The sequence below is a fragment of the Idiotropiscis lumnitzeri genome, chromosome 3 (assembly GCF_059441095.1).
Source record: "Idiotropiscis lumnitzeri isolate Australia: NSW breed Sydney's pygmy pipehorse chromosome 3, RoL_Ilum_1.0, whole genome shotgun sequence".
Classification (NCBI taxonomy): Eukaryota; Metazoa; Chordata; class Actinopteri; order Syngnathiformes; family Syngnathidae; genus Idiotropiscis; species Idiotropiscis lumnitzeri.
The window spans coordinates 27,240,272-27,262,232 of NC_142393.1; the positions used below are offsets into that span (position 1 = coordinate 27,240,272).

At 41.3% G+C, this 21,961-nt stretch overlaps 1 protein-coding gene across 1 annotated transcript; it reads left to right on the forward strand.

Annotated features, from left to right (window-relative positions):
- The first annotated feature begins 915 nt into the window (after positions 1-915).
- LOC148340676 (heparan-sulfate 6-O-sulfotransferase 3-B-like) lies at positions 916-20,111 on the forward strand. The gene is made up of 2 exons (XM_088290285.1): positions 916-1,784; positions 19,291-20,111. Exons 1-2 carry the CDS (start codon positions 1,258-1,260, stop codon positions 20,027-20,029), a joined length of 1,266 nt encoding a protein of 421 aa, XP_088146411.1. The 5' UTR covers positions 916-1,257; the 3' UTR covers positions 20,030-20,111.
- The last annotated feature ends 1,850 nt before the right edge of the window (positions 20,112-21,961 follow it).

Sequence of the window (21,961 nt, forward strand, 5' to 3'; positions counted from 1 at the left end):
AAAAATGCCCCCTCACCGCCACCCAACAACAGAAAATGTTTTCGGGTATCCACTCTACTTCACATGCCACTGCTTCAACGATTCTCCAATGGCTCTAAAGCAAGAAAAACATGCGTTGACACATCTGAATGTGAGTGTGGAAATGTACTTACGCCACATTTTTAGAGACTACAAACCCTTTTACCTGAGGCTCAGGTGTTGGGGTCTTGTCCAATATGTGAAGTCTCGTGTTGCCACAACCTTCTCTGTCAAAAAAACGTGCAACCGTATGCCAGAATTAAATGATTGTATGTGTGGGTACTGAAAATAAATCCCATGCGTTCAGGAAAATTGTTGACGTCTGAAAGGCGATAAGGCTTTTCTATTGACCGCAAATGTTATTACTATGGGTTTTGACGATAACCCGAGTGCAATTAAAATTGAGGATTTGTTCTCTGACATTGGTTTGTCTCATCTGAATTGTATTATAGCATTTTTCTCTCGAAAGTGATGAAAGGATACACCCAACCGCTGTCTGAAGTGTCTAAAAATGAGCTTAATTGAATAATTAATCAATTTTTTTCTACTATGATTTTTGTGAAGCTTTTAACATATGCAAATTCATTTTTGAAGTAAATACAACTGAGTTAATTGAGTTGAAATATTAAAGTGCGTGAATTAAAAAAAAAACAATCTTGAGTTTACGCTTTCATTTGACACATAGTCATTTGAAATTGCAAGGACGTAGGGAGAAAGGAGGGCAGAAAGTGTCATTCAATTTAACGAATCGTATGAAACACAATCGTGAAATGGTTCTTCTGTCGATGGTCATCGCCACGAATTTTATTTTGCAAGGATCTGTAAGCGGAAGCTTGTATTGATCCACTTCCGCTTTTTCCCCGACTCGCGGAGTTTCGATCGGATGCTTAACAAATAATGTACATGGACTTACGCGCGCACTCGCAGGAACGCCCCTCATGCAGGTGAGCACGTGCGTTGTGCTCGCTACTTCACTTGACTGAAGCAAGGAGAGAGAGAGACGGAGAGATTCAGAGCGATGTGTATGAGGCGCTTGCATTTTGTTCACAGCGTAACGGCATCAAGTTTGGCGAGCGAAGCTCTCCGCGTTCCGGACGCCCTAGTGGCGGCATCGCTCACCTGCTGTCGGAACTTCATCTAACGGGACTGCCCTACCCAAGCCCGAGTGGAGCCACAGCATGCAAGGCACGCGGGAGGAGGATTACGTCTCGCTTGTGTCCTTTGACTGAGCGTTCCACCATGGAGGAGAAGTTCAGTCGACTCATCTTCATCCCCATCGCGGCCGTGCTCTGCTTCATGATAGGATACCAGTACGTGTGTCCCACTGAGAGCAACACTTGCTACTTCCGACGTGAAGAGAGCGTGCTTTTCGAGCAATATTCATCACTTAGCACAGAGCAACTGGAGGAGGACCTCTCCGACAAGACCGCGTTCACATTTAACTTCACGGAGCGGGACCTGGACAGACACGTGAACTTTGACATCCGAGGAGATGACGTGATGGTGTTCCTGCACATCCAAAAGACCGGTGGAACCACGTTCGGGCGCCACCTGGTTAAGAACATCCAGCTGGAGCAGCCTTGCGAATGCACACCCGGCCAGAGGAAATGCACGTGCCACCGGCCGGGCAAAAGCGAGTCGTGGCTCTTCTCCCGCTTCTCCACCGGTTGGAGTTGCGGCTTACACGCCGACTGGACCGAGCTAACGAGCTGCGTTCCGGTGGTGATGAACAGGCGGGACAAAAAGAATTCCCAAAAGAGAAAAAGGTGAGGCATGCTTCCAGGCTCATGCAGATATTCACTTCGGCGCTCTGCCGCATGATCTAGATCAGCTTTAAAATCATGGATAGTTTTGTATTGATGCTTGAATCAGGTCACTAAGCACCATGTCCCCCATATAGTCAGGAATATCTGGACATAGGTTGTCCATTAACAACACCCACGTTATTTTCAGATCACCCACTTATATTATGTAGTAAAAAGCACACCTTTGCCAGAGCCTAAGATAAACTTTGGGGGCATCCAATTTGCATTTTATTAACTGAGTGAATGATTTAAAAATAATATATATTTTATATATATATATAAATATATATATATATAAACATAATAACACATTTTACAAGGATGAACTTTCAGAGAAACTGAGTGACTACTGAGAAGGTAAAACTGACATGATCCTGCTTATGCTTACTGTTGACAAACAGTCTATAAACAAATACTGATGGCGCACATGCATAATTATCATTGCCTAAATGCTCTATACTGACACATCAAACATGGTGCAAGCAGTTTAAGATGGACTGCTAACTCGCTTGCCACATTTTGTATTGTCGCCCCAATCAGCAACCTCCAAGCAAAGTGTGCGAGAAGCCAGCTCATCTGCAGGTCTGTTTCAATTTACTGTAATTACAGAAGCCAGGGAGTTAAGCCCTGCAAAGTAAATCACTTAAGCAGGGTCGGGTGCTCTGAGGTGTGCCGTCTGCGTGTTAAAGGTTCCGAAAGCAAATCTCCATATGTTCCTAAGAGTGTTAAAAAGGGGCAACAAAGGAGGTCAGTGCTTTCAAGACTACTTCCTTTCAGGAGTCCATTAACCAACCTTCAGACACCCATCAGATTGAATTTGATGCTCTTTGAATCAAGTCAGAATCAACACTCCATCAGTCGATAATGTCAGTTGGACATAATGGACTGAAGAAAATCCGCACTCGTTTTCGCCGGCACTGTGAGTTCTATAAATGGCTGTTGCCTCACTAAGTGTCCAGTCTAGAAATTGCTCAAAGAAAAAAAATTTGCATTCCCTAATTTTTTTGGGCACTGCCTACAATGTTGCAATTCACTCATTGTATCTGCAATCTAATTTGCTATCCTCCATCCTTGACTGGAGGAGACAACTGGTGTCATTTCAAGCATAATGCCAGTAGTATCACCATTTTATGTACTGTACTGTACGTGATTGGGTATTATTGACATTGTACTGTTGTCGTTTATCCAAAAGGATTTTGATGGAGTTGAGGTCAAGGATCTTAAGTGCTTCCACACTCAGCTTTGTGGACTAGAGAGTAGCCCAGTCACGCTGAAACAATAAAGACTGCTGTTTCTGAAAGAAACAAAAAAGGATAGTTAAGACTCATGTTGAGCTGAAGAATTTTATTCAACCCTTTGATGGATGACTGCTTGATTAAAATTTGTTTTTCAATATTATATGTGTTACACCACTAAGTGAAGCGCAAATTTTCAGCCGGATTTCTGATTAATATTCCAGTTTTCGCAATTAATCTTCCGTTTCAATAATTATTAATTTCAATATTATTTAGTGAATTCATGAGTCAAATGCGCATAGTGTAAACTCACAGGTTGTCAGTTCCTGTTTGCCATCAACTGCTCAAGATAGAATATTCTGCTGTGTATCGCGCTTCCTTTTGAAACATAGACATCTCAGTACAATTCTTACTCACTGCAGCTTCGAAGAGAGTTTACAGCGTATGTTGTGATTAGTCACCTTTTGTGGGTAGATAGGTGTACAGCACCTGACACCACTGTTTTATTTTGGGCGCTTCTGAGAGGTCCTACAGCTGCTTTGTTAGTTTGTGCGTGTGTGTGAGTGTCTTCACACTGATAACTGTTTTTCTCCGGCCGGCCAGTGATGCCTCTTTGCAGTAACGATTCCTTCTGGATTTGTGATGATGGTCCTTTTGCATCATACAGTGGCCCTGAAGCGCAAAACGTAACAACAACAAAAAACGAAACACAACCGAAAAACAACAGATAACAAAACAAAACAATTCAAACATAAATACAACAGGAAATACGAAAAACACATGAACAAATGAATCACAAGATTCTTCTACGGGAAGTGTGACGTACGTGGGTGGGGTTTGGGGAGAATAACACTCATGGCTGATTGGTCGAGAGGGACAGTCCTACCTCACATCCAGGTAGCAAAAGCGATCAGACACATTGGCTCAGTTGTAGGTCTCATCTCTATCGCAATTTTTTCTTTTGCTGCTGTGTATTGTTTTTTATTTTGTGTTTTTTTTGGTGTTGTTTTGCTCTAACTACGAGTACTGTAAGAGCATACAACGGCGACATTATGCCCAATTCTAGCTATTCAAAGTCAAACAAAATGCCAAAAGAAAGAAAACTCCACCCAAGCGCAGTTAGACTAGATTTATGTTGAGCTCAATAATAGGGCCCCAAGTGTTAAGCACTTTGTAGAATCTGGGGTGATTTTAATGTTTTTTTTCTTTATTACTAGTTAATGCTCACATTAAACATATACCCCTCGGACCTGGTGACACTGAGCCAGGTCTGGAGTTGTTGTGAGAAATGTAAGATTCAGAGGATCTTGGTAATCTCCACACTCCTTAGAAGGATTAGGGGCACTCAAAGTCAGATTTTATTATACAAGGGAGGAAGAAGGGGGAGATTAATCCACAAATCCAGTCCAATAGATTGAAGTTCACAACCTTTTTTCTTTATATTATTATTTTTTTACTAACTTGGTAGGAACATATTTTCCCATGACACCATAATGTCAAATATATAAACGGGATATTTCGAGCTACGATAAAATGCATTTTCAAAGCCGAAGCACAAAATGCACCTCATTTCAGCAGCCTTTCAGGAATGCCTTGATTCGCGTAGGCTGGGCTGACCTTTACTGACTACTCGTCCAACCCCCCCCCCCATTTCTCTTTTCCTATTGCTACACTATACAGACATGAAGGACATCTAGGCAGAGATCTCACAGGGATGCAAGATTAAGATGTGAAGCAAAGGTTAAGGCTACAAAAGCCAAAGTGATGTGAATGTAGATTTCCTAAATACGATGCATCTAGGGGCGTATTCTCATGTTCACATTTAATTCAATTTCTTACACGCCTTTCTTGCGCACTTTCAAGGTGCTGTGATTCTCCTGTCCAGACTTCTGACACACCCACCATGCATAACCTGGAAATGTGCGCAACCACCAAAGCGGCGTGATTGAGTGAAGTGTGGAGTGGCTCTAATTTCGTAATGATTTCACAAGATGTGAATTCCAAAGTTATCGCCAGTGATGTGGGCGGCTTATCTTCAGGCTCCTTTGAAGAAATGTGTGGGGTTTTTTTTTCATTCACTTTTTAATAAACCCAATACAGTAATCACTCCCCACTCTGCGCTTCACTTTTCGCGGCTTCAGTGTTTTGTGGTTCTTCCCAACATATTCATAAAAGAAAAAGAAAAAATATGGCTATATTGCGGCAAGCTTCGACTCGGATGCTTTTTACATACGCTCGGGCACTCATACAATGCGCATGATTGGTTCCCGGCTGCGAGAGCAACCAATGAGAGCAGGAATGGATTGATCCTGACCTGATTGGCTGCGCATCATCGCAACCTCACCCAGCAAGCACAGCTCGTTCAGCACACGGATGACAAAACATCGTCAAATAAAATGTGAACGTGTTTGAAAGGCAGTCTGTTTTAAAACAATTTACTTTAGCTAGGTTTTAAAAGTGCATTAATCCACCAGGATTGTACCTTTGGCGAAAATGCACCGTGTGATTCTCGTTAATGTAAGTCAATCTCATGTGCTGCTGCTACGGGTCGTTTTGTCCCGTACGTGTCCACAGTGGGTGCACGGCCCATGCGTGTCCGTGGAGGGTGCTTGTGAGCGGCTTCACTGCTACGTTCGCCCGCCTCCCATGCGACGGAGGTCTCGTGTACTAGAGCTCCGGGCCATTTCGTCTCGTGCAAGACCGGGAGGGGGTGCTGGTTATCGGCTGAACTATTAAGCAAGCGTTTCCTCAAGTCGGCGGGTAAGTCCACTTCAGCCACCCGTTTATTTTGTTTGTTTTGAGTCACGCTAGCTCAGCGGCGCATGCGTAAGCCTCGGGTTGTATTTCCTCAATGGGAGGGAGTTTGTGATGAGTCGGGCAGTGATAGGTCGAATCTGCGCCGTTGTTTTTTTTTTTTGTTTTTTTTTTTTGGGGATAGATAATTTATCGATGCCATTTTCTATTGATACCACTATCGCTATACATATCGATATCGAATTATCGTCACAGCCCTTGTTATGAGCCAATGTTCCGTTTTGATTGTTCGCTGCCGGTCTAATAGATCACATTCCTCTCACAGAGTGCAGCTTGGTATTCATTGTTCATTTTGCATTTTTAAAGTTAAATTTGTTGCATAATAAGTATTTACAGTGGGTTGCAAAAGTAATCATACCCCTGAGCAACACTCAATTATTTTCGTCACAGAACAAACCAAAAGTGTGTTTCTCCTGTTCGCATGACAGAAACTCGCACAAACACAACAATCCATCACTGATTGGGTCCATAAGCGCTCTTTACTATAGATAAATCGCTTATGCCTTTCGTTCATTGTTGCAAAAGTATTCACACCAAGACATCAAGTCTTGGTGAGTACTTGGTTACAGCTCCTTTGGCAACAATAACAGCTTCCTATGGCTTTGGATAGCCAGCAATGAATATTGCGCAATGTTGTTTGGACAGTTTTGCTCCAACTGAATCATGTTCGATGGTGATCTGCGGTGGACGGCAATCTTCAGGTCCCGCCACAGGTTTTCCATTGGGTTGAGATCCGGGCTTTGACTTGACCAGTCTAGATCCTTCACTAGACCTAGCTTGTGGTGTGAAATGCGCTATGAACCTACGATAGTTGCATGGCTATGGCCATCTCTTTGCGTCTCTTGAACTTTCTTTCTGAGGTCTTTTGACTGCTCCTTGGACTTCATGACTGTTGCCTGCTGACAAGCATGGGAGGACTGTGGCCAGGTGATTACTGTGCACAATTTATAGGCAGTAATCAAGGCTATACAAGTCACAGGTGACTAAACGCAGGCTTGTGATACTGTGATGCAATATTGTGCTCTCAATTTCGATTCAAAATAACTTTGGCGCAATGGTGTGAATGCTTTTGCAACAATGAAATACAGACTTATGCAATCCATCCACAGTAAGGCGTGCTTCTGAACAAAACCAGCGAATGATTTTTGTGTTTGTGTTGTTTTCTTTCATCCAAATAGGTGAAACATGATATATAATAATAATAAAACGTTTAACTCTGCTTTAGGGGTTTTCACTTCTCAGATCCCAATTAACTGCAAAAAACGAGGGATTACTGTACACGCGATTCAATCAGTTTACCATGCATCACATGACTCCAATCTTGGCCTCTCTTCACTGGCCCCCAGTGCCCTTTAGAGTTCGCGTCAAGATACTTCTGTTCGTCGTCAAAGCGTTAAATGGGCTCGCCCCAGCATACCTCTCCGAGCTCCTCCACCCCTACGCACCTGCCCGTTGCCTCAGGTCTGCGGACCAAATGCTGCTGGAGGTGCCGAGGACTAAGCGCAGCCTCGGGGGATCATGCCTTTTCTGTTGCCTTCACTGTGGAATAAGCTTCCATTAAATGTCAGGCAAGCCCCAACTCTGTCCACTTTTAAAACTCGTTTGAAGACACATTTTTATTCTCTAGCTTTCAACTCAACACGAGACTGTCACTGTTCTGCGGTTCTTCTGCTATCTATTGTCTCTGTGTTTTAGTTTGTGTTCTAATTTCCTGCTAATTGATACTTATTTTATTTATTAATTAATTTATTACACCATATGGAAAGCGCTTTGTTATAGCTGCAGCTGTTGTGAAATGTGCTATATAAATAAAGCTTTATTGTATTGTATATATGCCTATAACTGAATCAATGCTGAGGAGACGGAGCAAATTGAGAGTTGATCAGGTTGCCAAGCAACGCACATGTGCGAGTCTCATCAGCACTTCCTTTCAAGTGAAGAAAAATGTCTGCTAGTGTTGATCCTTTTTTTTCACCAATTAATATGACATAATGTGGCCGTCGTTCTGATGTCACGGGGACACATATACAGCTATTGGACAATGAGTGAGTGTATATGGGAAAGGTGTGGCCCCCAGCCCCTGTCCTGTCCGCAAGTCAGCACGAATCCGCCAAATCGGCGCCGAGTCATCACTCGCTCACTGTCAGCGGCTGTGAAATGGCTCAAAAAGTGCAAGATGATGTTTTGCCTTCAAGAGGCGCAAGCCCGACAGCCTCCGGAGAAGACGGATTTGTCTGGGAACGGTTACTCCACCCAGATTGTGTACATTTCATGAAGGCGCGTTAATGTCACACTCAAGTCGGTGGGAGAATTGAGAACTGTTATTGTTTCTTGCATTCCCATTTTGTTTGTTTTTCACAAAATTGGAATGCAAGCAACACACAATTTTATCCCCCAAACACACACCCTGTGACTTTTCCAATGGTGCAATTTTGTCTTGACTGCAGTCCCCCATGTAGTCACCTCGTTTTCACCACAGCAAAAGCATCACACCGATTCTGTATATGTGCATGCCCAGACAGCCCCTCTGTCCTCTGGAAGCCTTTCCTTTTTTTCTATTGCATCTGCTCCAGAATAGCACCTTGCTTATGAAAAGAATGTAGCGTCTCTCCCTTCAGTGTGCACCAACAGGTTGTGTTTCAAGGTGGTAACATGGCTGTTCACTGAAAGGGTATGTGTTTGTTCCTTAATATTAGTTACTCCAGGTTTTCTCGGTGGCCAATCCAATCTAATATTTGTTGAGCATTCAAAAACATTTTTGAGTGATCTTCTCTTGCTTTGCCTTTTCACCGGGAAACCCTTGTGTCACTCCTCCTCAATGGGTCACCAAGGCCTTCATAAGTTCCGGACCGCCGGCTCCCGCCTTCAGTCAGCCAACCACCCACACGATCTTCGTGTAAGCTCTGTCTGTTCCTTTACGTCGCTCTCTCCTGTGCCGTCTACTTATCCTCGTTTTTTACGTTCCCCCTCTATTTTTCCGCCCGACGGTTTTAGACACCGTTCCTCATTGTCTCATCTGTTTGTATTTAGTTCTTTTATTTCTTTCAGTCTTTGTTAGTTCAACGTCTTTGTCACGTCTAACTGCTGTTGGTTTGCTTTCATAGTCCAAGTCGAGCAGGTTTTGTCCAACTCAGCTCACTTCCCAAATGCCTTGTCCCACAAAATCGGCTCCCTCTATATCGGGGGTGGGCAAACTTTTTGATTGGCGGGCCGCAATGGGTTCTAAAATTTGACAGAGGGATCGGACCAGGAGCAGATGGAAGTGAAAAAAAGCGTTACAACAATATATGTCTTTGACACACCACAGTATTTAGAAAAAAAAACATTAACAAGGATTAAAACGTTTAATGGGCCGCATGTGGCTCCCGGACCGTAGTTTGCCCACACCTACACTTTGTGTCTTGTCCATGTGTTTGTAGTTATCTCGTCCGTATTCCGTTTCTTTTTTTCTTTCAGTCTTTATTGGTTTATTGTCTTTGTCACATCTAATTTCAGTTTTTTTTTTTTTACTGACTTAATCCAAGTCAAGATGGTTTCCTAGTGTTTGTTTAGTTACTTTGATTCTTTAGTGTCTGTCACCGGGGTGGTGGGCTTGGCATATCTTGATGTATAAATTTCTGTGGTACTTTTATGCTTATATTGTATAGGCCTGATGTCTTGAAGTATTTTAGCTCAAGCTAAAAAACAGTACATTAAGCTTTCATTGAGAGACAGCCTTGCTCTCTGTAGTTACTTTCTATTTTCGTAGACTTAAAGTTTTTAACTTCCGTGTCATGTTTGCCCCTCGGCCCAAAATTCCGCTCTTCACGTGTCAAACCCCTTATTAATCCTAGGCAAATTTATTTATCATTTTATTACTTTGATAGTAGCTGTCGCACAATGACCAAATAATATTTCGATACAATTACACAAATTATAAAAAAAAGTTAACCTCTGTAAAATGCAAAAACACAACCTGCACTTAAAACTGTGGCAATGCTTCTAGTGAATGCAAAGTGTGCTCCACCAAATTCGTTTCGTTTCCAGGTGTCAAATCCAGGTCCAGAAATTAAAAAATGTTCGCCAGCTGCTTCTACTCAACTGGCTGTTTGACCTCGTTTACCTGCCGGTTACTTTCTGGGCCTGGATTTTTCTTTTTCTTATGTTTTTCCTTTGTTAAGTGTGGCCTGTTATTAATTGTAAACCAATGTGAAGTAACAAATGCTGATTAATTTTGTATTTTGCTGAAGTTTGTAAGGTCCCATGAGGCATGCTGGATCAATTGCCCTTTCTCTCCTAAAATAAATAAATAAATAAATAAATAAAGGCTCAGTAATTGTCATCAACTACGTAGCCTCTCTTTTAAATATTTTTTGAAGCTACAATTCCTGCATGTGGGATGGATGATGAGGTGTTAGCACATTTTTATCACAATGCTGAGGTTGGTGGTTCAAATCTGGGCTCTGGCCTTTCTTTGTGTTCGGTCAAGTAGCATCTTTTTTGGTCTCATGTCTGCTTGTAATTTTCCCCATGAGAGAACTGTGGGCACACATCTTGAATGGGTTCGCTCTGAAGTGTGCGGGAAATCAACACTCTTGAGTTAGGTGCAATCTACATTTTGTCTAAACAAGTCACTGCTCCCTTTGTGGTAGCTGACAAGAGTGTGTTTAATCAAGTGCTGAGATCACATGAAGCATTGTGTTGCACCTTGCATTTAAGGAGGAGGAAAAGCTCAATGAGTTCAGGTCAAGGCTTTTAGTGTGAGTTGCTTGGTGTGCTTCATGCAATGATGAGTGAATTAACAAGGCAAATATTGATCATTTGCTGTTAGTTGCCTTTGCTCTTTTTTTCAAGGTAGTCCACATGGTGCGAGGGAGGCCGCTGTGGCAGAAGGAAAGTCCGATGCAATGTGTAACTATTTCACTATCGTCTCGTGAAATATTCAACACTTTATAAGGAATCAAATGAAGCTATAAATATTAAATACTCTAAATCATTTTAGAAATGGTGAAAGAGGTGTAAAGGCTGCCTTGATATACTTCACCCTTAGTCTGAGACTAACAAACCCACTGAAAAAAATGTAAATTAATCATGTTTCATTTTTGGTATGTATTTTTGTTATAAAAGTAATTTAGGATTATTTTGTGTGCAGGTTGGGATTGTTTTTTTTTTTTTAAATCTATTGCGATAAAGTTACTAGTAGTTAACGTTATCCAGGTACCATAATATTAAAGTAAAGTAACTTGTAACCATATCACGCATGATTGGTTCCGGGTCCCAAGATCGACCAAAGAGAGCATGAGTGGATTTATCCCGTGAGCTGTTTGGCTGCACATCATCGCAGCGTCACCCAGCAAACACGGCTCGTTCGGCACAAGGACGATGAAACATCTGCAAATAAAATGGTACATGGTTTGTTAAAGTTTGTCTTAATATCATTGCCTTAATAATTTCTTGTATATAACGTTCCTCTCACAAGACTCTAGCTTGGTATTCATTCTTCCTTTTGCATTTTCAAAGTTAAATTGGTTGTGTAAGTATTCAGAAGTTTGGGAACCACTTCGGGGTGGATGTGGCTTGCAACAAAGTAATATAAATAATAAATAAATAAATAAATTAAAGGTTGACTTCTGACACCAGCTGATGAAGCAGACTTCTAGTGTCTGCAAAGGCTTGTGTCGAATAAAGCAGGGAGTCTCAGAGGTGCCACCTCTGTCTTATTCAACCTCTATTTTGCCGTTTTTCACTTTTCACTGGAGTTCCGGTTCCAATTAACTGCAAAAAATGTGGGGTTACTGTACTTGAATTCTGTGTCTGCACTTTTGTTATTTTAAATGTTTAATAATATGTGTGGTTAAGCCTCCATGCTAATTACTTGTTTACTGTGCTATAGAGAGATTGTTTGGGCAGGCATGGCTCAGTGGTTGGAGGTTTGCGTCCCTTGTGACCATGTCAATGTGTTCTTGAGTAATATACTGAACCCCCAAATGCTCCTGATGAGTCATCAGTAGTCAGTGTTGAAGTGTTTTGAGTGCTTTGCTGGTGGTAAAGCGCTCTATACAAGCGAAAGCCCATTTACCATATAGAGCAGGGGTGTCAAACTAATTTTGGTTGTAGAAACAGGAAATTGCCACACATGATTTGCCCTACGCGGACCACATAAAATGAGGTCGCGGGCCAGTTCTGGCCATCGGGCCTTGAGTTTGACACCTGTAATATAGAGACATATAGATATAGAAGGCAATAATGATGGATGGATGGATGGGTTGGGTTCATTTATTGATTCAAGACCATTTAGAACAATTGATTAGTTGCATGAGGTTTTAAACAGTCCCTGAAGTTACCACCTCAGATAGGCCGGTAGGGAGAGAGAGAGAGAGAGAGAGAGATGCATGATACATGACATTAACCGTGAAAATTCACTTTTATCCCGATGAAAGGTTCAGCCGTATTTCTAATGTGGTGAGACTGACTATTGACTATTTAAAAGTCAGTCGGTGGGCGCAAACACTTATGTTTGCAGTACAGCAGGCTATCAGCTAGCTCCACTATGCTATAAATCGAGTACAGCTCCCACTTTTATTTGTAAATGTTATTTAAGAAGAGTATAAATATCTTGTAGCCACATTTAAGTGTAGTTAGACACAACTTCATGTGTTTATGTGCTGGCGGTGCTGCCTGTTTTGCCACATGACTGAGTCATTGTACTCCACATAACATAAAACACAGCACTTTGGGGATGAGGCATTCTAATGAGCATTGTGAGATTACATTACATAAATAAAGAATGAGTTTATATGGAGGAAATCTGTCCAGACCACATGAAATAAAATGAAACGGGTTACAAAACACTTTTTTTACCGGTGGTCTTCAGTGCTTAAACTGTTCCTCTGCGAACCCGGTCAACTTTGCTCTTGTGAAAGCATTTAGTTTGCTTTCTTTTTTCACAGACTTTAAGGAAAAAACAGTCACTATGTCAAAGCCAGGGAAAATGACCAAATCACGAACATTTGATTTGAGTGTTTGTGTCCTGTGTAAATAGATAACCCACCGTGTTGTTATTCATTTTTTTCTTTCATACACCGGAGGGGTTAATTAAAAGTTGTTTTTTGCGACTCAGGGGCAAGTTTGTTTTTGGTGCAGAAAACAACACAATATTTTGTGATTTCATCCATCCAGAAATGCAAACGCTTGCTAGCATGCCGCTAGCCAATGTAAATAACGATGTAAATAATCATTGACTTGACAAGCGATGTGATTATTATGGTTACGAATGATGTGTGTCACTAGCTGCATGAAGTATTGTGGGATTACTGAATGCAATTTGCAGGTAGTCAGATTCCATCAGGGCAATTTTGACAAATTGGCTGCTGGCCATTGTGCCGAGCGCGGGTAATATTTACCTCACCACTCCCCATTTCACCTCATTATTGGCAAAGGGGCGAACAGAGCGCACACCCTGCAATGGAACAACAAGTTACAAATTTAATTGATTGCGTCAGCCTGTTTGTCAGAAAAGTTCATAAATCAAGGTCATGTTTCCCATTGAAATGAATGGAAATTCAATTATTCTGTTCCAGTCCCATAATGAACCAGTGTGTGGTTAAAATAAATAAGATGCAACATAGAAATAAGTGAAAACACACTTTTATAAAGAAATAAAACACTTGAAAAAAACACGCTTGCTATTTATTACTCATGAGCTTTAACTAATGGAGAAAAAGCTCCCCCATTGAAAAATAATCCTCCTCAAAAATAATGCGGAAATTCAGATTCAAGTGTCTTTTCTTTCGATGATTGATTTTGACATACTGATCCATGGAAACTTCTCTTTTTCTGCGCCCCATAAATTCCCATCATATTCTCATTTAAAAGATTAATTTGCTGCACGTCTTTTTGTCATTTTGCCTCGCATACGCTCCAGCCAGCGAGCGTTTTCTATTTACAGAAGGGAGCACTTCTATTGATGCTTCTGACATCTGTGATTGGGTGAATGTATTGTATGAATGTGGAACTTCCACCTTGCGTATGCGTGATTTGCAATTTTTATGTGATTACGCTGACATTATCCATCCGTTGCTTGATTAAAGAGACTCTATCATTCAAATAGTTTCAGTAAGTAGTTTTGTGTCTATCTTGAATTGTTGATAAACAGGGACGTTCGTAACTTGAGATTCCACCGCATGTTCCAAGCAGTGACTTCCGGTCACCACTTCTTCTTCTTTTCCTCCATGTTGCTTTTAAACTAGTTTGCAGGACACAACACAGCCAACAGTTAACCAGCCTGCCCCTGAGAAACAACCTGTTATATTTCAGCAACGATGGTGCTAGTGGTGTTGGAGCCTCACAGAGTTGCACGTATTATGATGTTGCAATGTATCCACTTGTTGTGCTCAGGGCTCAAATAAACAACTGTTGGCATCTTTCTGTCCGCATGGCAATTGCAATGTTTCAAACTAATCCCCATTTGAAATTAATGTACCCCTGAGTTTGTTTGTTTTTTACATCAATTGTAAGAAAGGAAGAATTTCATTTACTGCAAAACTAAATTTGGATACGAGCTAAAAATATTGAATTATTTGTTCGCGGAACTGCTTTCTGAAGTCAAGCTCAGAGCAGCTTTCCAGCTCGGTTGTCTTGGCTCTGAAAACATGTTGTTGAGCCAGGATGCTTTTCTTCTCTCACTCACTGGTACATGATGTGTTAACTGATGTTTGTTTTGAGGTCTTCAAACATTATTCACTTTCAAACATGTTTTTTTCACAGTGGGGGAGCTAGACTTTTATTTTTGGGGTGGTGGCCAAGGCTATCTCAGGGGGTCCACAAAACAAAAATTTGGATTATCAACTATTAACATCCTTTTTAATATTGACTAAAAGACAGACAATTTCACACAGTCACAAGCAATATAAATTAGTTAAATAAATTGAGCTGTAATTGTAAGTTGTTTCTCATGAGAAGCCACTCGTCTACATTTGCCATTGTTTGGGGGGTAAAAAGCGTATCCCCGTGTTTATAATATAGATAGTACCTCATTTAATAATGTGGAGACCCGCGCCAATTTGTCTGAAGCGGCTAATGTGTGTTGAAATCCGTTTTTAGCTAATGTGGCTTTTAATTAGGTCTGTTTTGTAGTCCGAAAACTACCGTAGGTGCATGTGAATAGAAAATTGCCCAGCTAATGAGCTTTACGAATTTTGCCTCTCGTCATGCACGGATGCATTTTTTTTTTCGGGGGCGGTGGTCTGGTGCAATGAAAGGATGAAATCACTTTAAAAGGACGGCAGGACGGACAAGGACGCAGGATGATATTTTATGAATTAGGACAGAGGGACGATGACGGAAGGGTGCCCAGGTCGCAGACGGAGGACCGACAAAATAGGGTATCATCTCTGATTCTATTCATGTAACTCATCACGGGAATTAAGCAGTCAGTTTCCTCTTCACTCCAAACGTGTGCTGCAGATCTTCATCTATGAGTTTCGCCATGAGGGTTTACATCTACTTTCTACACCTTTATGTGTGTCCATATCACGGACTTAAACCGTATCCACCTCTTCAATTATGATTCCTACCCCCCATTGCAAGACTTCCTGTATTGCAAAACCGGTGTTTTGTTTACGTGTAAACAGCTTGTGCGAGTCCACTTTCTACGACAGTTCCAGTCTTTCACAATGTGGGAACGCCAGTTGTTTTTTGTTTGTTAAAACACGGTCCTTCAAGCAGACCTCCCACTTCCCACTGTGTGGTGACCACATAACCAGTCATCTTACCTTGCCACCGTTACTGACAACTTCACTTATTTTTCACTGAAAACACTGTTGCAAGTGCGTGTTTTAGGCTTTCCCGGTATGGAGTAATGAGAGCATCTTAAAGAACCAACTTCACTGTTTGCATCGAACATTCAGAGTATATTCCCCTCAATATCGTGGGGCTTGGTTTAAATTTTGCAGTGATTATTTTCTTAATGTACTTTTGGCCTTGAAAGAAAAAGCATACTGGTCTATCACCAGTTTAGAATGTGCAATGGTCGGAACAAACGTGCAAATTCCTCATCATCTTTATTATCTGCCAGTCATAGTGCTGCAAACGAAAAAGCAACAAAACAAGGCCTCATAAAGCATCTGTTGCTATTGACCGTCATCATGTGACCTTGTATCTATCCTTTACGAATAAAGTGGTGAACTCAGTGACATTTGTTGTATCAGCGGGTCAAGATGAAAGTGTTAGTGGGTAGTCTTGCTTGGTTCTTTATTGATCCAGTTGGCTGGCGTTGGTCGGCTACTGTAGAAAAGGCATTTTCTATCTTGCACCCTTCTAGACACAAAATAAAAGCTCTTTGCAACATTTCTATCTCAAAGGTAGAGCTAATCAAATACCATCACTCTCAGTTCCCTCCTATACACCACTGAAAACTACAATCACAATAATAAGCACATTATATATTTTTTATGATATTAATATTTATATATTAATACAAAATATATAAACATGATATATTATTTTTTAATAATATTTATTTTTATATATTAATATATACATATATAAATATGCTAAATAATTATTTTTGATGGTATTAATATTTAATATAAATAAATACATAGCTCTCATTAACATCAATCTCATTAAATGTTGCCCTTGTGTCTTTGGGTCAGTGAGTATACAATACAATCAAATAAATTCATTAGTTCATCATGAAGAAAAATGTTAAGTCTAAATTTTGTTTTGATTTATTTTATTCTTTGCTATCAGCCACACTGTAATTTCTATCTGCACAAGGAAGCGCATCATGTGCTGGAAAGGGACTAGTTAAGCTTCCAAATGGGCACTTTACTCACAATGCCTGAATCTGAAGTACTTTGTTTTGCTGTTGCCTGAAAACTTACAAGTCCACAACATCTTACACTTACAAGAGGTAATCTGTTGGATGGAATGTAATAACATGCAACTTTTCATTTGGTTTCTGCTACTGATAACCTAAAGGTCACCCGATCTTTGTGTACAATTTCTATTTGCTTTTTAAGTATGTTGTGGGGGAAAATACTGAGAGCTGACTTCTTGCTTCACCTCAGCTGTGCTTTGGAAATCGCTCAACTCAACGGAATAATGGAGGCTGATATAGCCTTGCAGAGTTCATCTTTTACAGAGATGAACTCTGGAGGAGGTAGATAGTGTGATGAGCTGAAGGAAATGACAAACAACCTGCAGTGGCTATCCAACTTCACAGAAACAGAATTTTTCTTTTTGACATTGCTTTGGTTCTCAGCACCCTCGTGCACTCACACATTTCAGTCTGTAACTGCAGACATTTGAAGCATTTCCAATAATGTTATGACATGTTTAATAATAATAATAATGCCTTTATTAGTCCCACAATGGGGAAATTCGAGATTCGAACCCAGGCCTCCTGGGGAGACTGGGTCCTGAACGCGGCGCCTTAGACCACTCGGCCATCCTGGCAGCAACTTGTACCGCCTATGAGGGCCAGGATGCACCTGGACAATATCATGAGGTATATTTAATTTGTAGTATACGACTACTATATTCAAACATGTATCTGTTGGTGATGAAACACGACAGTTATACCATATTTTTTTTGTGTCAAATAAATGCTACCTTGTTTTTTTTTTTCAAAATACATGTATTCAAATGCAGCTCAGCCCTGAGATGTTCATGATTTCCATACATTGCCGATGGTGTTTGACATGTTGCTTGTGTCTGTGTTTCCAAAGGGACAATGACATTTTCGCAGTAAACAAGCAATGTGCTTTGTTCGGCTGAGCTCAATAGAAAGGAACCAAATACAAGAGACACTTTCAAAGTTCTTCAGTAAACGAGCTCGTATAAAAGCTGAAAGCAGCCACACTTGAGAGACACATGTGTTGCATGCGCTGTATAAGAGAGTAACCCGATAAGAACTCACTCACCTTTCTTCCCAGTACAAGTTGAGGGTCTTTTTCTCTTACATAACCTCTTTTAAATCGGCCACTGTCCTGAACTTTCTTTCGTATATGAGATGTCACTTTATTCACATTAAATACATTTTACATAAATCTTACCGTAATAGTAATGCGTCAGTTTTGTTTTTGCTGCCATTTTTCAAAAGCTGAACTCAAAGCTCTTTGACTTTTTCCACACCAACACCTATTTAAAACGCCCTTCTTTTTTTTCAAAATTTGTGAGTTGAGACTCCTCATCATACTCCATCCACCACTCAGCTGTGGCTGGCTTTCTGTTAGAAGAACATCTGTGAATATGAGCATTTGCCCAGTCAGGTCAGTGATGGCAATGAACTCCTGTCAGGTCAAGACCCCGATGGTGACAATGAACATGCAAACGAGCTTCTGACAGTTTGTGCAGAAAGTCTTTTGTGATTGAATCCAATTCATGCAGCAGCTTTTTATAATCTTGGAGGTAAAGATACTGGATGTGAGGTCCTGGGCTTGTGTGGTTACACATGGCTTACGGTTGCTGATTGGATGTACTGCCAAATTCTGGTAGAGAAATTAACATTCAATTCACGGGCATCATCTCTGCTGGACATTACTGCCAATTGCATGCTCCCTCAAAGCTTGCGACATCTGTATTGTGTGATGAAACAGAACTTTGTGTGGCCTTTTATTATGGACAGCCTAAGGCATACCTGTGCACTAATCATCAGAAATCCCTTTATTGTCATTGTACTCAAGTGTGCAACGAGATTAGAGAGCTCCCCTCTCCAGTGCAATACAACAAAAATTCAGATAAATATATAAATTTGATAAATAAGAGAATAGTTAGTGCAATGGAAAATAATACTGAATAGGGTATATAAAAACACATCACGTTGCTGTTCTGCAAGGTACGGGTGGTCGTGTCATGATGTCCAATCAGCATCTTAATCACCATCTTAATATTTCACACCTCTGAGGTGGATGAACTATAGGACATGAATGGTTGGGGTGGTAGGTGGTCTCCAAGTGGCCACTTCCCAGCAGTGATATTTACATCATTTGGAGGTCATTGGAGGGCTGCTTGCAGTTCCTTATAAATGTCCTTTGAGCGCTTTGATCTTCTGCATGGATTTCAAGTAGTCTATTTATGCTTCCGCAATGTCAAAGACTGTGTGCGACTCTGCTGCGGTGAATTTAAATGTATTGCGTTGAGCTGCTTTTATAGGCCAGGAAGTCAGCTGTGTTCACTCCCACAACGGCGCAGAACGTATTCCTGAATATCACTGCCATGACAGATAGACTGGCAAACATTATACTCACACTAAAAGGCCACCAAGTCTTTCTAAAACCAGCACTGGGCATATTGCTGGAAATAGAATCACATATGGAAATTATGGAGCACAAACAGAAGTGACACAATACAATGGAGACACTTGGATGCCTGTGTTCTTTCAAAACTTTGTTGCTTGAAAGCCTTACCCTTTCTACTTTCTGTTTTCCCTGCAGGAATTTCTACTACATCACCATGCTACGTGACCCCGTGTCACGCTACCTCAGTGAGTGGAAGCACGTCCAACGTGGCGCCACCTGGAAAACCGCCCTGCACATGTGTGACGGCCGCCCTCCCACTCAGGACGAACTTCCAGCTTGCTATAGCGGCGAGGATTGGACCGGTGTGACCCTGGCAGACTTCATGAATTGCCCCTCCAACCTCGCCAATAACCGGCAGGTGCGCATGCTGGCTGACCTCAGCCTTGTAGGCTGCTACAACATGTCATCCATGAATGAGCTGGAACGAGGCCGCGTACTGCTTGCCAGCGCCAAGACCAACCTGCGTAACATGGCCTTCTACGGTTTGACGGAGTACCAGCGAAAGACGCAACACTTATTCGAGCGGACGTTCAACCTGCGTTTCATTCGGCCCTTCACGCAAATCAATAGCACACGCGCAGCCAGCGTGGGAATCAACAAGAAAGTGCAGTGGCGCATCGAAGGACTGAACGCCCTCGATGTGGAGCTCTACGAGTACGCCAAGGAGCTTTTCCTCCAGCGCTATCAGTACAACCGGCAAAAGCAGCATCAAGAGGAGCGTCTCCGGCGGCGGCAGGATAGGCAACGTCTGCACAGGACGTACCTGGCGGAGTTGCTGAGATTAGGAGGAGACGAGGAAGAAGAGGAGCCATATATGGACATGAAGGTGCTTGCCACTACGGAGGACTATAACAGTCAGGTGGTGCGATGGTGAGGAGGAGACAACGTAGAGCAAACTGACTGTCGTTCTACTCTCCTCCCTTTGCTGTCAATCTGCCAAATCCTGTCAACCCCCCCCCCCCCCCCCCCCAGTCCTTTGTTGGCTGGCCGAAAGGTGTCTTAATATTTATGATGGATGTATTTGTAACATTTTGTAAGTGTTGTTTCTTATAGCTGTTTTGGGCTCTGCACTTATAAAATGCATTTCATTTTCATGAGCAAAGCAAAATGTTTGATACATTTGGCTAAAATTGTATGTCTGCAAGAAAAAATGATGCAGCAGATTTGGAACATTTGTAGAACAATAATTGGGCTTTAAGAATGTTCTGTGTGATGTTCTAGCGCTGTGTTGATCATTAGATTTTTGTGCTTACTTTGTGGCTAGGTCAGAAAATCAAAGCACAAACTTAGCTGTAGTTTTTCTTTTCGCCTACTCATTGACCTCCACTAAGGAGACGCAATCACGGCTGTTCGTTTGCGGAAATTGTGAATAAAAACATGCAGCATCCTATGGTGTCAATTTGTTCTTGATCATTTTTTTGTTGACTCTTGTGGTTTCTGTTCTCCAGTCTCCACACATGGAAACACGCAGGGAAAATAATTCCACAGATGCAAGAAGATTGCGACTGATTACCTGAGAGCACTATATTGGGAATACAAATCAAATTATGTCATGGTGCAGATTCAATTCATTAGAGGTGGGCAACTGGTGGGCCCCGGGCCACTACACTAATTGGACCCTTGATTAATTACACCCGCACAATGTTTTTGTGGGGGCTGTGGGATGTTTTTTGAAAACACTGATTAACATTCAATGTTTTCCACGAAATTGGGGGAAATTGGCAAAAATAAAATCTCGGAAAAAAATGGAAAAAATCCCAATCACAAAATATTAATAAAATATTGAAAAAAAAATCTGTTGGTTCTGAACTACGAATATGCAGAGCTCGACAGTAGTTTTAAGTTGCAATATCACCAATAACCACTAGATGGCGGCTATGTCTTGCACTTACACTTGGTCTTATATTGCCCAATAGTACAATGTGAGGAGATTTCATATTCTTTTGCAGACATAGTACCTCAATAATATAAATCAATTTAGTAGGGGGAAAAGTACACAAAATGAATTATTCCTCTTTAATGTTGGTTTCTGGTTTCATGCCATCCGTGAATGGTAAATTTTAAGCTCTTTGCACTGGAAAGAAATATAGCATGTTGTAATTTGGTCGTTTACTTCCAACCCTCTTTTGTTGAGTGGGGATAGTGGATCTTTTATAAATCAATTGAAAAATGTATGATCAAAAATGACATATATTCAGCGTGTGTATTTTGCATCAGTGCACATATTTTATCTTTAAATTGCATTTTTTGCATAGATCTGGTTAGGAAGTGTGTGATCTTATATGCCCTCTCCCAGTTGCTGGTGAAAATGTTTAAGTACATTTTAAGTTGCACATCCATGCCTTAGATCATCCTGACACATCAGTAAATTTTGTAGTCTACTCTAAAAGACCACATTTGGTCTCAGTAAACATAGGAACATTTGAAAGTATAAAATACTGTCTTTCAAGAGTAAAATGTACTCTACAAGATTTACTATGTGCAAGAAGACTGCCCATTCCTCCGTTGTCGAGGACACATTGTCATTGTTCGGGCATTTATATCTTAACCTGTGGCCTTCAGCCTCCAACTTCTGTATATGACTCATGTAAATTGACCCTCATGACAAGTAGGCGGGAAACGCATCTGCCTCACAGTAAAGAGGTTATGGGTTCAGATCTCAGCTCAGAACCTGCTGTGTGAAGGTTTGCTTAGTCTCCCTGTGCTTTCATGGGTTTTCTTCAGCTATTCCAGACATACTTGTATGTCAGGTTCACTGAAGACACTTGATTGTTCACAGGTGTGAATGTGCGTGTGAAAGATGGTG